The sequence below is a fragment of the Leptopilina heterotoma genome, unplaced genomic scaffold (assembly GCF_015476425.1).
Source record: "Leptopilina heterotoma isolate Lh14 unplaced genomic scaffold, ASM1547642v1 Lhet_59, whole genome shotgun sequence".
NCBI lineage: Eukaryota > Metazoa > Arthropoda > Insecta > Hymenoptera > Figitidae > Leptopilina > Leptopilina heterotoma.
In genome coordinates this window covers 2,038,715-2,056,188 of record NW_025111133.1, presented here as the reverse complement: position 1 = coordinate 2,056,188, position 17,474 = coordinate 2,038,715, and the positions used below count along the sequence as shown (strand labels likewise).

Here is a 17,474-nt window from a genome sequence, read left to right as displayed (position 1 = left end):
AATTTTAAATGCCAGATCTATTTCCTAAAGCTCTTAAATGCTGTAATAGAGCAGATTTTTGCATGCTTATAATGTCCTGCACAGGCGTTAAAACTTGTACAATATGTATACCTATACAAATGTATATGTATATGTATACAGTACAACACACAGATATGTATATAGCAGGCTCTGCGATTATTCCGAGCGCTGATGTATTTTTATCAGCTCTCTTCTGCAAGGTAACCTGAATGTTCGCATCTTATGAGACGCCCTGTAGAATGAGCTGTATACCACAGAACCCCAGAGGGAACTGGAGAAAGAGAGAAGAGAGACGCATGTTACGAAACCGCGAAGGGATATGGAGGAGGAGGAGAGCCCGTTGGACGAGCTCTCTACTACTATAGTGATGTGTTCAGGTTCGTAACCAGTCGTTTTCAATGTAGAAAAAAGAGAAAATCGAAGTTCATGCAATCTTTAACCGTTTGAATAACTATGAATTGATCATTATTTCAGTAATACATCCTAACGCCACACTATATTGACATTGGTGATTTTTGATTGATACCCCATGACTTATTTTTTTTTCCCTCTTCTTTCCTCACTACTACAACCATATTATTATTATATTGTCACATGAGTTCGAAGAATAGAAGAGTTGAACAATTATTGTTCAACAGCATTACACTGTTCATTTTTTATTACAGCCAAGGCCATTCCATTAAAACTACTTCAACTCAAGTCTCACTAAAACTTCAAGGTCAACCATTTTCCTAATTCTTTGTCAAGAGATTTCAAATAGTTTAAATATATAATGATTACTGCAATCTATGAAAATTTTGTCTCGAAATTCCAAACAGTAAAAGTTCTATGCTATAGTGCCATAAGTATATTTTTTTATTTTTCCAAAACTTAAAATCCATAGAACCAAAGTAAATCTATAAAAAAGAAGAAAATCTTTACAATCCAAAAAATTTGAAGAGAAAGATCGGCAAATCTAGTGCCATAAAATAAATCCAATCAAACTAAAATAAGAAACAGAGAAATCTGTCAAAGTTTACCAAACATCTCCAAAACTCTCCTAAATTTTTCAACAATATCCATCAAGATAATCTACTCCTATTTTCAAATCAACAATTTTGAGCGCAAAACAATAAAGTTCCAACTTGTTTCGCTTAATAAAAATTCCCGCAATTATGAAAATTAACAAACATTTGCGGAATATAACAAAATTCATTGAACCTCATAATATTCGTACCTACATTATAATCATAAACTGAATTATAAAATTTATAATTATTATTATTCCCACACGAGACTGGGTCAATAAAGCTGAATAAATATTTAAAAATTCAACTTAAGTTCAAGCACAATATTCTGAATCCAATTAATTTTTTTTATATAGATATTTTTGAAAATTTCTTTCGCAATAATGCAGAGGATAAATTACTTATAGATAAAATAAAAATTTACGATAATTATACCAATTAATTAAACTTGTATCAATTAATTTACAATAAAGGCATTTTATTACTGTTGCGATTGTTAACGTCTTGAAAATTCATTCAATTAAATCATTTAAATCTATTAAAAATTCTCTATAGTTAAAAAAAATTGACGAAACGATTATGAAGCTATGTTGTATTGTGTATATTACAACATAACCTCAAAATATTTATCCACTTTATAATGTGGTACTATTCAATTTTGATTAAATTAGCTTTAAAGAAGTTAAATATTTGACAAAAAAAAGCTATTACATTTACACAATCTTAATTGCTCAATATAAGAATAATCTGAAATTTTAATTTTAACTTATTTTTATAGCAATTCTAAATAGTCTAAATCTACCACTGAACATAATTGGCTCATTCTATCTGAATTTCAATCAAGTATGTATAATTTAAAGTAAATATTTTTGCCAAACACGACAAATTTAAACACACAGTTTACTGTAATAAGGAAATCTTATTTTAAGAGGGAAAAAGAGTCTTATTTTGAGTTTGCAACATTTCGAAAGCTGTTTTTATTGATTTTCAAAACAGATTTTTAATGCGCTTAGGTTTTTTAATCTGTTGAACTTCAACGGTTCCTATTAAATTAAGATCTAACTGGATTTAAATTTAAATCACTGAATTTAGCGTCGACGCTTAGTTTCTTCTTCGTACTGGATATAAACAATTTAAAAAAATAGCAAAAAGTAGCATTATAAGATTGAAAAAAGTAGCAAAAATGTAGCTACCGAAAAATTAAATTTGACGACTCAATTTTTTCATAATTACTAAATTAAATTATCATTACAAAATGGAATAATTCTTTCTAAATAAAAATGTATGAAATTATTTATTTTTCACAGGAATTAAAATATTAAACATTATTTCAATGTGAAGCCTTTTTGAAATTGAACTATTTCTAAAAATTGCAACTATAATTCTTCAAAAATTCAATTACTTTTTTGTTAAAAGATTAAAATAAAATTCTTTAAAACTTTAATAATTTTATTTCAAAATAAAAATCTAAATATTAGTACAGTTTCACAACAATTAAAATTTTCAAAAATTTCGATTCAATAAATCTTCTAAAATTAAAATATTCCTAAAAATTTACACTACAATGCTTCTAATATTCAATTATTATTTAATATTTTAACTGAAATTCAATTTTATATCAATTCTTTTATTAGAAAGTTATAATTTGATTTTTTTAAAGGAATTTTAATAAAATTTTTAAAAATATTTGCATTTTTCAAGGAATTTATTGAAAACTGTATTTAAAATAATTAAAATCCAGCGATGAGTTTTATTATTAATGAAAATAATTGAATTTTTGCAACGAATTTTATAAAAATTTTATTCAAATAAGTGAATTCTTTATTAAAAGTAGTAGATATTGAAAAATAATTAAAATTCGAATAATTTTTGACAATAATTTAATCGTTTGATAGAGTTTTATTAAAATTTTTGATAATAATCTTTTTATTCGAACGGTTACCGATTTTAAATTAGTGCAAATTCTCAAACATATAAAAAAAAAGTAGTAAATAATAGATTTTAGTAGATGAGTACGAAGCCTGTAGTTCCAAAAACTATTACTTAGGGTTTTTAGAGATGAAAATATCACTAATTTTTTTTATTCTTTCATTAACTTCGGGATTTAAAAAAATATTCAGAGATAACATTATTTGATTCTTTTTGATTTCAAGAAAAAGACCGTTTTTCGACTCTCGTCGATGCTAACTTCACTTTTACTTTGTAAAATCAGAAAACATTTTATTTTCAAACAAATTAAGCTTTAAATTAACACTTAATTTATTTTCCATACTGAGTAAAATTTAATTTTTTCCTTTTTTTCAATATTAAAATCAAACAACAATTTAAAAATCTTTTGCAACACTTTCTCAATTTTATAAAGAATTTTGCTTAAAAAGTAAAACTAATCTTAAATTCCGGGCGTGTGATATAAATTTGCTCATGTTTTGACTTTGAGCATGCAGAGAGAAAGAGTATGTGTACGGAAAAATGAATCACATATCAGCTAGCACATAACAAAGGGAGTAAAACGAGGTAAAACACGTTTTGATAATTAAAAACGTATATATACACACAACGTACCACACACACTGAATCTCTAATATATATTATCAAATTGATAAGTTTATTTAAGGTGTCAGAAATCGAAGTTCATAAGAAGATAGACATCCAAGTTATATAGTCTACTACCACCCATGCAGAAATTGAGATTGGAATTTTATGGGGTCCTAGCCAGAATTCCCTATCTGTAGTGGGGAACTGATTAGAGAAAATCGTTAGAACCCAACTACTTTCATAACGGTCGGCAGATGGGGTACAGGCTAGAATATCTAGTCGGGAACTAGTATTAAAACTAGCTGTGTGTTGATAGGGCCCCGACTAGAATTTTCTAGTTGACTTTTAAAAATTATTATTTTTCAACTTAACCTATTTATAATTGAATTCTTCATTCATATTAACGTTATTAATGAATGTTGTACACGAAAAACCTGAAACTTGAGTTGAAAAATCTCGTGCCCATGGGGGATCGAACCTTGGACCTTGGGGACTCCAGTCGGATACACATACCTCCCGGCCGTGATAGCTTGGAAGCACCTCCGCTTAAATAACATCCCGTGCAGCAATTCACCATTTGCCCCTATCTCTAGTAGGGCTCTCGCTAGATTCTAACTAGAATCTCTAGTCTAGAAAAACTAGTCGGGTTCCAATCAAATTCTAGTTAAATAATTTTTACCAGCATTATTTTTTAAAAAATTTTGCATATTATTTAATTATTTCATTTTTTAACATATTTGAAACCCAATTTTTAATATTGTAGAACATTCTTACATAAAATTCCAATAAAACAATTTTATTAAATAAAAATCTTTTATTTAATAAGTAAATTAAAAGAATAAGACACAAATAAATATTAATTATGTGAGTATAATTAATTTTTATTACCTAAATATTGTAATATTATCCGTAAAAATAATTATTTAAAAATATATGTAAGTGCAATTATACTTTAAAATGTTTTTGACAATTCATAAAAATATTTATTTATAGAAAGACAATTTATGTATATTACTTGTACACTAGTTTGTCGCTAGTTGGAAATCAATAAGGTCCTAGTGAGTTTTTCTAGTCTGAATTATCTAATAATTTCAATTAATAATAATTCTTTATAATCTAATAATAATTTAAATTAAAAAATTATAAAGTTATTAAATTATTTAAATTATTAAAATAATAAATAATAATATCAATTAATAATAATTCTTTATAAAACAAAATTAGTAATAATAATTCTTTAACTAGAATTTGATTGGAAACCGATTAGTTTTTGTAGACTAGAGATTCTAGTCAGAATCTAGCGAGGTTCTTGACAGATTTTTCTAGACTAGATTTTCTAGGATGGTTCTAATCAGAATCCAACATTTGGTAGGGACAAGTAGGGAAATTTCTACATGGGCATCACTTAAGGTTATCTAAGGGTAAATGCAGAAACGTGTATATATGTATAATTCACTTGTCATTTATTATAGCAAGCAGCAATTGAAGAAACTTTAGTTCCGTTTGTAGTCGTCAATTTGAATTCTCAATGAGTATTGAGTATTGCGTTAAGAAAGCAATTTCATTACGACGAGAGTTTTTGATGATAATAGATACCAAATATATTCCAATAATTTCCCATCCTGCTGACAAATTTCAATAAAAAACGACCCAAAGAGAAGAAAAATGGTAAATAGTATAAAACATCTTGAAGAAGCACTGGATAAAATTTTAGTGCGAAATCAGTTTTTCTAATTATATAAAACGCATAAAAATTGCGATGCAACGTTTTGACATTGCAATTTTTATGCTTTTTTGTCTCAAAGAAGAAAAGACGAGAAGAAGAAAAGAAGAAAACTACAAAAATTTGAAGAAAAATGGAAGAGCCTAAGTTGCAAATAAAATTAAAAAGGAAGAAATTTTGACAAAATTTAAAGAAATGTTTGAATCAAAAAGAAAAAATCTCATATTACAAGTTGAAGGTTTAAAAAAACCGCGTTTGACTCAAGTTTGGTTCAAAGCTATTAAAAATCCTCATAAATTTGAATACAATGGTGAAGAATAGTTCTTAGGAAAACATGTTCTTTTTTACAGTCCTACACTTTGAAAAAAAATTTATATACATATAACCTGCTTCTTCTTCTTGGCGCATGTATATACATTTCGCTTTGAGTTTTAAAAAAAGAGTCAGTTGATCGTTCGTCTGCGCGAAAACCAAGTTCACACCACGATTTACGCACGTTAAAATGCGACTGTTAAAACTTATATGCGCACACGTATACTGACACAAACAACAGTGTTTTTACAGTCTAATAACATAGCGACGCAATTGCCATATCTTGCCTGTTGTTTTAGCTTCTCGCCAATGTACAGGGGTGTTATTTGCTTCTTTAAATTTAAGTACTTGCTTTAAAGAAGAAAAAAGAAAAAAGAAAAAATTACCGAGACATATATGTGAGAGAGTGTCCAATTACGTCATCTTTCGAAAACCTTCTGTTCAAGGTATAAATGATCAGAAAATGTAACTTCTTCTTTGAAATATTAAGGGTGTTGTATAACAGGAATTAATAATATTGCGAATAAAGGGGAAAATCTGGAAAAATACTTCCTCTATGAGGAAGCAAAATAAATAATATTTGCATAATTCTCCAAAAACTACTAAGTAGTTTATACAGTAAATAGAGATTGTTATTTTAACACCAAGTGTTGCAATAACACAACAAATTTTACCCTTGTATAAGAGGGTTCTGTTTCTTTTTCAATTTTTCTGTTCCACATTGGATAATTTCATACGCAACAAAATTTACAATTTTTCTTGTGCAAATGGATTAAATTTTACAATTTCGAATTCCTTTTCAACATTTTTATTTTACAGCTGGCGAATTGAAAATTTCGATTGGAAAAGCTCCACGAAAAAGAAGAAAACGCTTTTCCAAACTAGTAAAACAAAAAATACAAATTTATCAAAAATCCACCAAAATATTTACTTCTGTAAATATTAGATTAATCATTACTTCTAAAAGTCAGATAAACAAAAATGAATGAAAATAAATAGAATTTTTTAGCTTTTAAAAGAATCATTATTGTCGAGAATAATTGCCAATCGTACAAAACAAAACTATTGATAAGGACTCTAAATTACAAAAATTAATGACATAATGTGGCTATTTAATGAAAATGTACAGATTCCTATTAGGCTCAATTTGAAACCAAACATTTATTAGAAATCAGTTCAGCTTTTTTCGATGTAAACACAAAATTTCCTGTTTTCCTAAAAAAAAACTGCATTTATTATTTTTTAATAACTTTGGTACGCATCCAAATATGAATTACTAGTTTGAAAAAGTTTCATAAACTTCTTTTCCATACGCGAAAATAATATATAGAGTAAATTTTACTATTAATACAGTGAAAAATAAATTTTTGCTTTAACTTTGACTATTTTCAAAGTAAGTTTTACTGCATCTTTTACTATACTAGAGAAAAATTAAATTTAAAAAACAGTATAATCATTATCAAACTTTTATGTCGATTCTTCTGGAACAATGAATCAAAAACAGTAAAGTAATTATTTTCGTGTAAAATAACATCGATTCTAAAGCAGTTCAGTAATAATTGCCAAACTACAGTAACAATTTAAATGCTTAGTTAGTTTAGTAGCAAATGCTGAGTTTGTAACTCCCTAGGTGAATAAAATCGATAAGATTAGTGACATTTTCACCTCTAATAACCTCAAATAGTAGTTTCCGACGCTAACAATGAGTGTCGGTGCTAACTTCAGGAACCTAATTTTTTTCCAATATAAATTTGAAATTCACTAAAATTTACTTCGCAAATAGTAAAAATTGACAGTAATGTACTAAATTTCAAAAAAATCAAGTCAATTTAAATATTTCGTTTCACTAAAGTTCTGAACGTTCAAATGAACGAAATTCTTTTCTGTTTAACCTTCCGCTGATGCTATCCACCGTTATCATCAAAGTTAGTTATCAAAGGATAAGTTATCATCAGCAGAGAGTTAAATATTTTCCGAAAATTACTAAACTGTATTGAAAAATAATAGAAATTTACATTGTTAATTAGCTTCTTCAACCCAGAAAATAATATTTCAATAAAATACAGCTTAAAAAAAGGTGAGAAACACATCGACATTCATTTCAACTTTAAACATTCCATAATTGTTCCTTAATTTAGACAAACTTTACAAAATCACCTCACGAAAAAAGAAACCAAAGCAAAAAGACACACACACACTTTAAAAATAAATTTTTTCACCATGATGAAATTGAACGAGAACCTCTATTCAGGGACCGACTTTCCTGTTGTTCCACTTTACAAGCGATTGCGACTAGCTAATATACCTTTTATCTTGTATACATACACACATATATATATATATATATATATATATATTGCAAGAAATTATATACATTATTATACAATAATGAATAATTTCATAAACTATTATAAACGGTAATAATTTCTTTTTTTACACACATCGTTATGAAGAGATTTCAATAATAATATGTGTAAATTCAAATTCATAAATCATTCTAAGAAAAGAGGAGAATAATAGATGAAAGATGTGACAGCGTTGAACTTGAAATTTTCTTTAAAGCCTTGGAAAATATATAAAATCCTAAACATTAACTAAAAAAAAAGAGAGAAAAATACAGTTGATTTGACAAGTCATTTTTTTCACGCACATAAGGGAGAGAGAGAAACTTAACCTAACCTTGAAATCTTTACGTGGGTCACACTTAAATGTTTTAGTCGAGACAAATAAAATTAGTACAACACCAGAAAAGATATGAACTATATATGAAGAATGTAGGAAGTTTCAACTCTCATAAACAAGTGAAATAAATTTTCTTCTTAAAATCATATTTCATCTGCACTTGAAATGAGTCATCCAGTTCTTTTTTTTCTTTATTCATATTTTTATGAATGAACCTGACCCCATTAACTTTAAGTGTGTTTTTAAACTATTATTTTACAAATTACTCAAGAAAATTTGCTTTTATAAGCACAGTTTTTCTAAGGGTACCAATTTGAGACAAAAAACGTTGTCGATACAACAATTTTCGATAGGTTTTTTATGTTTAAAATTGTGTGAACACAATTCTGTTTAAAATTTTAAACATAAAAAACCTATCGAAAATTGTTGCATCGCAAACAATACATTAATTTTTAGTCCGTATGGATTTTTTTCAAAAATACTGAATGCAAAAAAGCAAAAATGTTTGTGAAATGTTTAGACTTTGGAATATATTTTTATGGAAAAGGGCAAATATGAAATATAAAAAAATAAATATTAAAAACAAAAAAAGAAAATTTAACTTTGAAGAAGCAATGACTTTCTTCACTCGAACGTTCAGAACTTTAGCAAAAATTTACTCGGTAACAATTTGTATCATAAAAACGATCATCACATACTTTGAATGAACTTTTTCTCCTCTTATTCTTCTTCTTTAAAAAGAAAGAAAAAAGGAAAGAAGGAAAAAAGTGGCAAATAACAATATGTGAATCCATTCAAAGTATTTAGCCACGTTCAGCGTAATTACTTCCGCTCGACACATTTTTTATTTCTGCAAAAAAAAAAAGAAAAAACTGGAATTAATTTGCCACGAGCTCGCTGAAACGTGCTTTTATACTCTCACTATAATCAGTGATCAGTGTATACTCCCTTTTCAAGACTTGAGCACGAGACAACTTGGTTGGACGACTGACACACCTGTTCGTTGCGGACATGTATGTATATATATGCACCTATTTCTGTGAAGTTGTTACAGGGCGGATTGTATATATATATATATATCTATATGCAGACAGCCTAGTTCATGATGGATCAAACTCATCGATAAGCTCGCGACTCATTCACAGTATACAACGATTTATGTCTTTATAAAACCACGTGGACCTTTTTTGCATTTTTATATATTTCCCTTTCCTGACATTCCATTCAAATTACCATTGCGCATACATAAATTAATATTTTATCGAACGAAAACCTTTCACACTAGTAGTCAAAACAGACATTTTAGATAAAAAAAATTCACGCCCGCGATAATTTAATTATTGCGAAGGGAACTAATTTTTTTTTCTCCAGAGTTAAAATTGATCCTAGAGTACAAAAAAGAAATAATTATAATCACGAGGGGGAAAAATATGAAAAAAGAACATATTTCAATACTAAACATTTGTGTGTGATCTATACACTTGACACATTTTTTTTTTGCAAATTGAACACGATTATAATAAAGAGGTCAGTAATCTTGCATATTTATATTTTATCTTTGAAGGTTGAAACTGTTTACGGTATAAACATTATTAAATAACAGATATATATTAAAACAGTTTGTCCATATAATTTCCTCCTGAGTATTAACGACTCTAAAAAGCAATTAAAAATACATATAATAACCTATATTGAATATTTTCAGGTAAATTTATCATTTTCATTAGTAATTAAATGAAAGTTTGTGTATTATATGCAATATAAATTCAATATAAACATTATAAACGAAAATTAATTAACGATTTTAAAAAGAAATTCCCTAAGGACCCATTATTTTTGTTTGTTGTTCATTTTTTCCAATAAGTGATATAATCCACAATTTTTCGTACTTGTCAAATGAACAACGTTTTCCATTAAAAATGTTTTTATAAAATTAAAACAAAAAAATTACATTTAATTAAAAAACTTAAATCTTTACAAATTTCCAACATAATTATTCTAATAAAATATCAACACCGTTTTCTTAACCCTCCGTCACACACCTAGGGAGGGATTCCCTCTACGGTTTCAGTATTTTTTAAATAACTTTTGTTTTCCTCATTGCAAAATAAAATCAGTTTCTATACCTTTCGACAATTTACTCCTTAACACATTTCTAAAAAAACATTTAGTTTAAACATAATTAATATTTAATTATGAAGCTTCAAAGCCAGAAAAAACTCGAAAAAGTGAGGTTATGTTAAATAAAAAAATCAAGTTTTCAAAACATTTTTTGTTCCACTGTTGGTTAATGACAAAATTATATTATAAATATAATTAAAATGAATTGTTTAATGATTTTTTTTTGCTTATTTGTTAATGTTACATTATTTTTACATGTCAAGTGGAATTCCTTCGAAGATGTGCATTCGTGTAATTAATTTTTATTTTTGAGACCGAAAATTAATTTTATTAATTTTATAATTTAGAATAATTTACTACATATTTGTAAGTTTGTGTTAAAACTAAATTTTTGTTGATTCCTTTGTTTATGTTGTAATGTTGCTTATTTTACAATGTGGTGAGGGATTCCCTCTAAACGTGTGTAAAGTCGTAATTTTTTCTCATGTGTGTGACGGAGGGTTAAAAGTATCAAATTGATACTAAAGTACGTGTATCAAATTGATACCAAAAATTTAGATCAATTTTAGATCTAAATTTTTGATTCAATCCACATTTTTTGAATTAGTTTGTTTCAGTTTGATTAATGGTGTCAATAGTTAATAGTGAATTCGTTTAACCGTTCAGAACTTTAGGAAGAACAACATCCAAAAAGCAACGTTTTGATTCATTTTTTTGTCTCAATTTGATATCCTCAGAAAAATTGCATTTAAAACCAAATTTTGTTACCCAAATCCGAAAAATTCAAAAAAATCATATTCTTACGGAATTTTTTCACTGAGAAAATTGAGGCAAACGAACATACATCGATAACGTTCGTCAGAATTTTATACTATAATTAAAAATTAACTATATAGAGAGAAAGAAAATACCGTATTATTATATTAAATTTACTTCAAATTTGGCATATATGACAGCTTTTCCAATTTCGAGAAACGTTTATATATTTTATATACATAGCGAGATTCAAAATTTCACCTTTCATATATCAAGCTTTCATTAATTATTAATTCAATGCTCGACAATTTTGAAGCAATATATATAATGTTATGTGAAACATTTTATTAATTCCATGATAATTAATCGATATTGCAATGTGTATGTGAAATAGTTACCCTAATATATATTTGACGTCGTTATACATTTCCCTCTCGCGATGACAACTGTGTGTTATATTTCTTTTAATAGCGATAATTATAAATGAATAATTGACATCAGAAACACTTTAGTTGTGATAAAAGTATACTATTTACTCAAGTATGTATTAGGAATTTAACAATTTTCTCTCTCGTGATATTTAAATTAAACGCCGTTAATTTCATCATCATCATCATCAGCAGCAGCAGCAGCAGCATCAACAACATCATCCTTTGATGACTGGACATTTGAAAGAGATTTTTCAGTTCTTACTAAATCCAGCAAGTTTCTATCCGTCGCATCGAGTAAATACATTCGCTTCAACAAGAGAGAAAGCAAAGCCCAATACTATACACGATGACAATGCAATGATTCTGGAAAATCAGCGATACTGATGAACTTACAAGTAAACGTCAAGGTTCTTTTAAAAAAGAAATCAAGGAGTGTTTTTTCAAATTTTTCACAAAAATATTGAAAGTATTACGGATGAGAAATGAGAATGGAGTAGAGATGGTAAAAAGTGAAATATTAACGAATAGTTGAGTTTTAATGGACTAAAATCGACTAAACAATGGGTTAATACGTACCTAACGGATGTACATACGAGAATGTACAAAGGAATAATTATAGAAAAGCCAAAAGAGCGAAAAAAATGCAAAATAAAAATTTCTTAATATAATACTGTCCCAAAACTTTCGAACTTTCAATAAACTACAATATTTTTAATAGTTTCATTCAATTTGAATCACAGTTTTTCTAAAGATATCAAGTTGAGACAAAAAACGTATCAAAACGTTGCTTCGCAACTATTTTGATACGTTTTTTTGTCTCAATTTGATATCCTTTGAAAAACAGTGATTGTATCAAAAAATATTGTTTTTAAAAATTTTTAAATTCATTTTTAATCAAATAAATATTTATTACATCTAATTACAAATAAATATTTAATTTATATTATTTTTCAATTCATTATAGTAATTTTTAAAAGTATTTGAACGTCCCTAATGTTCTAAATATTCAAATCAACAAAATTTATTTATTCTTTCTTCAAAGTAAAATTTTATTGCAATAATACTGAGAAACGTATTAAAAAATGTTTTATAAAAATTCTAAATGTTTAATTTTCTTCTTTTTTATAATAGTAATTTTTAAAAATATTAATATTGACAAAAAAATTCCGTTCATTTCAACGTTCAAAAATTTATAATCCTATAGTTTTGAACATTCAAATTAAATTTATTTATTTCTTCTTTAAATTCAATAATTTTGCAATACTACAAAAATATAAAAAATTTAGGAAAATATATTGTAAACAATATAATGTTCAGCAAATTATTTAATCCCTTAAGATTCAAACTTTTGCTGCAAAAATTTCTTTATTTTTAAAATCGGAATGATTTTTTTCCATTTGAAATACGAATTGGATTTTAAAAAAAATTATAATTCTTCATTTCTTCCTTAAATTTTGTTATTATAATAAAACATTGCGCCGTGAATCACAAAATAAATTATAAAGTTTCTAAACGTTTATTTCTATAGTTTTCAATTTTTATTAAAGTAAATTATTAAAATATTTATAAAGAAAAAAGGTTTCGTTTGAAATAAATTTGAATTTAGACGTTTAAAACTTTGAACCATGAACGTTCAATTGTTTGGAATTTTTTTTATTCTGTTTCCAAAATTTTTTTCAAATATTTTCTAAAATTACTATTTTAAAAGAAGAAATTATTGCAAGTTAATCATTTAATTAGTTAAGAAATAATTTTTTCAATGTATAAATAACTGTTTAAAACAATTTAATTTTAAATAAACGCAAATTTAATGAAGTAACAAAAAATCGTAATTCAAAAACTATTTTTGAACGTTCAGAAATAGTTGGAACATTCGTTGTAATATAAACAAAGAATGAATGTTATCAAAAAAAGGTGTCCAGGTTATGTATAAAAGTAGTGCTGGTTCACAAAAACTTAAATCTACAAAGGATTAAATATTAACAAGATCATGTCTGCTCAAAAATTTGCTATATTTAGTTACTCAAAAAATGTATCTTTGAGCCGTTGTTCTTTTCTTGGAGAATACAAAAACCATTTTAAATATCAATCCGAAATTAATTAAAAAAACAGATTTCTATACCTAACCAAAATGGTCAACCGATTTTCAAATTTAAATTTTCCCCCTACTCTTCAAATCCGGAATCTTAATTTATTTAATCACTAAACAAATTAGTGTAAATTCTTTCTAATTTTCTTTAGAGGACTTTGAAAAGTTTCCTGATTTAGAGTAAAACCATTATTTTGAACTAAAAAAAACCCTCAAACCTATAATAACCTTGTAACGAAAATGTTTATCACATAACATAAACAAATATGCTCATAAATACACATGAGAGCCAAATGATTGACCAATAATACTCATTACAATAGTAATAATAATAACAACAAACAACATCAACAATAACAGTGATAACTGTACCAGCAAAATAATAGAAGGGTAACATTTAAAAAAATATGAAAATAAAGAGAAAATGTAATTGCAAAAGAAAAACAGAAGACTTACATTTTATAGTGGTGCTGCATGTGATGATTCATGTGCATGTCAACGGATTGTTGTTGCATCTGTTGTTGTTGTAGAGTCTGGTGGTGTGTTTGTGGGGGATCCAAACTCGAAGCACCAAGTAGATTGGCGCTTTCCCTGAAGAGCGTTGCCACCTGCATCTTTATGTATATCCTTTTTACAGTTTTCAACACAAAAACAGGTCGTCTTCCGACGGATGTTGTTGATATATCCAATAAACACACAACCCGCACTTGCTTGCAATGAAAAATTTGAAATTGGGTCTCCTACTTATATCCAATAAAAAAAGACCCAAATGGCACTCAAAATAGTCTCTCTAAAAAACAAATATAGTAACTATTCTCTACTATCTTGCACTCGCGAAACTGACCCGACGGATAACTTTAATGTTACTTCAATTCCCAAGTAAAAATCATAATTCTTTCGTTTTCTCAGGTCCAATCAAGGTTTCTTACACTTGTCTACTTATCTTAAAAAATTTATCACAATTCACTGTCTAAAAAAGACAAAAATTTAACAGATTTGCAGTGATCACGCGACGCATTTGTGGCCCGGATAGGCCCCGGGTGCGATCGGCGAACCGATGCCACACCGGCTTTGAGAAAGTTAATCTTCACTTCCACGGCACCTTGATTATATGTGCGTTACACTTTTTCTTTCGAAAATTCAATTCGGCCAACACCCTCTCCCGGTGCCATAAAATTTCTACCTTTGCTGTCTCATCAGTACATATTATCCGATTCTGCAAACGAACCTCTTCGAGTCACACGGTCTTGTCCCAAAACGATCACCACACCCGTCGTTGATCATTCGTCCGTACTAAATAACGAATCTTTCCGAGAACAAGGACAACACACAGTGTCGTCCAATTAGACGTAAACGACGCAACAATTCTTTTCTACATGAACACCAACTAATGTTGATCCAATGACGATGATAATTTTGCACTTTTTCCTTTCATAGAAACAAGCACGCACATTAAATGAATATAACTTGAGTCACCTAACCGCGGCACTAGAAACGGCCGCACTGCTTGCCCGTATCGCTGAATTCGTTCGCTCGGCAAGACTTCGTGAATTTCCGTCGACTTCGGAGCGCATCGGAATTGCTCGTTGATTCTCGGCTACGTGGTTGGGAATCGCGCCTGCTTGTGCTTTCACGGCTGATTACCTGGTTGCCTAGCCTAGCCTGACTGACCTGGCCCTGGCTGCATACCTGCTTCTGCTATCCAACTCTATCCTAACCTCTCTTACTTGATATCCTATACCCATATGGCTGTCTTGTGCACTGAATATATCGCTCTCTTCTAGTTCTCCACCGTCAGCCTACGGCCAGGCATTGCAGTACAGAGTGTATATACATGTACAGCCAAGTTGGCTGCAAGGCTGCGTTCCCTGTTGTTCTCCCGAGCAATTCTTTACTCTCTAGGCACATGCACATGTACCCTTCTCTACTTGTGTTGAGAATTCACTTCCAAACGTGTGCGTATTTACGTAAATATTGCAGGAAGAGAATGTGTGCAAGTAGGCGTTCCACTGTGTGAGTTTGCCCATGTCTGACCCTGTCGCTTGTCGAGTGGGTGGAAATACAGGATCGTACGAATAAAGGCGAACATCTTTTAGCGAAACTTTTACTTCAACGTTACACAACACCAAAAGAAAAAATCATTTTTTTAATCCAAAACTATTTTTTCTCTCTATTCTAAATCCAAAAACAAATGAAAATTTTCTCTGTACCAAAAAGAAAGTACAACCATTGCCTATTTGTACGAAAAAATATTCTTCATCAAAAATCGAGAAAAACAATTTTTTCGAAATTTAACAATAAACTATATTTCTCACGCAGTATAGAATAAACCTTTTAAACTTAGACTTGATAAATTTTAATACATGATGATTGAAGCATCCATAGTCTACAATGTTTGTTTTTACAGGCACTTTATACCCACTGTTATCTTCTTATCAGTTGTAAATATATAAAACAAAATACTAACAATTCGTCCAACAATGATGGAAAAAAAAATGTTATTTAGCTATATTGAGTTTAACTATCATATGCAGCAGAACAAAAATTAAAAATTCGAGGTTATGCTCAAACTATCGAAGTGATGATCTAATCGATTATCGATCTGTTCAAAATCGACAAATTTTTAATTATTTTAAACGGAATAATTCAAAAATCAATCAATTGCAATTGTTTACGCAGTTTTTATAAGGATATAAAATTGAGACAGAAAAAGTACCAAAATGTACAACATTTTGGTACGTTTTCTGTCTCAATTTTATATCCTTAGAAAAAGTGTGCAATTTTTTTTTAAGTCCAGTTAGAGCTGAAACAACTGGCGACAGTCCAAATATTCATTTATTGATAGTTTAACTCTAAAAAAAAATGTATTTAAAACAACCAAATTTTGGATGAATGAACCAATCAAATGCTTTCCTATGGAACATTTCTTTGGTTCAACTATAAAAATTTGCTTAAGCTGATGAGAAAATTCTTTCTTTGAACCCAAAATTTATTAAACTGAACCAAATTTTTATATTTACCAGTGAAATGAATCAAAATCAATCAAAATACATCATATTTGAATTAAACGAACATTTAGAATACCCTAAAAATAAGGATTCTTACAACAAGAATAGTATATTTGATTCAAACATAATTCTCATTTTTTTAAGGAAATAAAATAATTTTTAAATCAAAAAAGTATTTGAAGACTAAACTACATTATGCATTTGTATACAAATTATTACAAATTTCTGATATCAAAAACAATAATTTGTTAAATTGTAATATTCATCAATCGCTCTCTGCTGTCAAGAAATTGTAAATTTCATACATTTACAAATTTAATTTATTGAAAAGCGTTTAAAAAACTCTTTATACCTACCGCGCTGAAAACGATTATTTTATTTAATTTTTGCTTATATAGAGGTGCCAATGAAATTATGGAGCTTTACTAAAACTTTTGTTTCAATTCTGCCTCAAGATAATATATAAACTTCGCTCCCTATAAGTAAAAATTATCCAAAATAATATATAAAGTCTGCTCTCTAAGTAAAAATTAATCAAAAATAATTCAAAATGACTTATGCTACTTATAAATTAAATAATTATAAACTTGAAATGCTTGCTCATTTCTGACTATTAATATTTGTAAACTAAATTTTACTATACCTTTCTTTAAAATTTACTTCTAAAATAGTAAAAATTTTAGGTTATTTAAAACAAAGTTTATTTATTCTAAATATTTATTTTATTTAAAGAAACATTTGGTTCAGTGTAATAAATTTTACATTCGCGAAAAAAAATTCGATTATCTG

The 17,474-nt window shown here is 27.9% G+C and overlaps 1 protein-coding gene across 2 annotated transcripts in view; it reads right to left on the bottom strand.

Annotated features, from left to right (window-relative positions):
* LOC122509016 overlaps positions 1-15,917 on the bottom strand; it is a 64,304-nt gene extending 48,387 nt beyond the window's left edge. The window contains exon 1 of one of the 2 annotated variants that reach the window (XM_043622749.1): positions 14,134-15,917. In XM_043622749.1, coding sequence (XP_043478684.1) covers positions 14,134-14,291 — 158 coding nt within the window. In that variant the 5' untranslated portion in view covers positions 14,292-15,917. The remainder of the gene's footprint in view (positions 1-14,133) is intronic. The other variant, XM_043622748.1, reaches the window with a different exon arrangement.
* Positions 15,918-17,474: the final 1,557 nt, after the last annotated feature.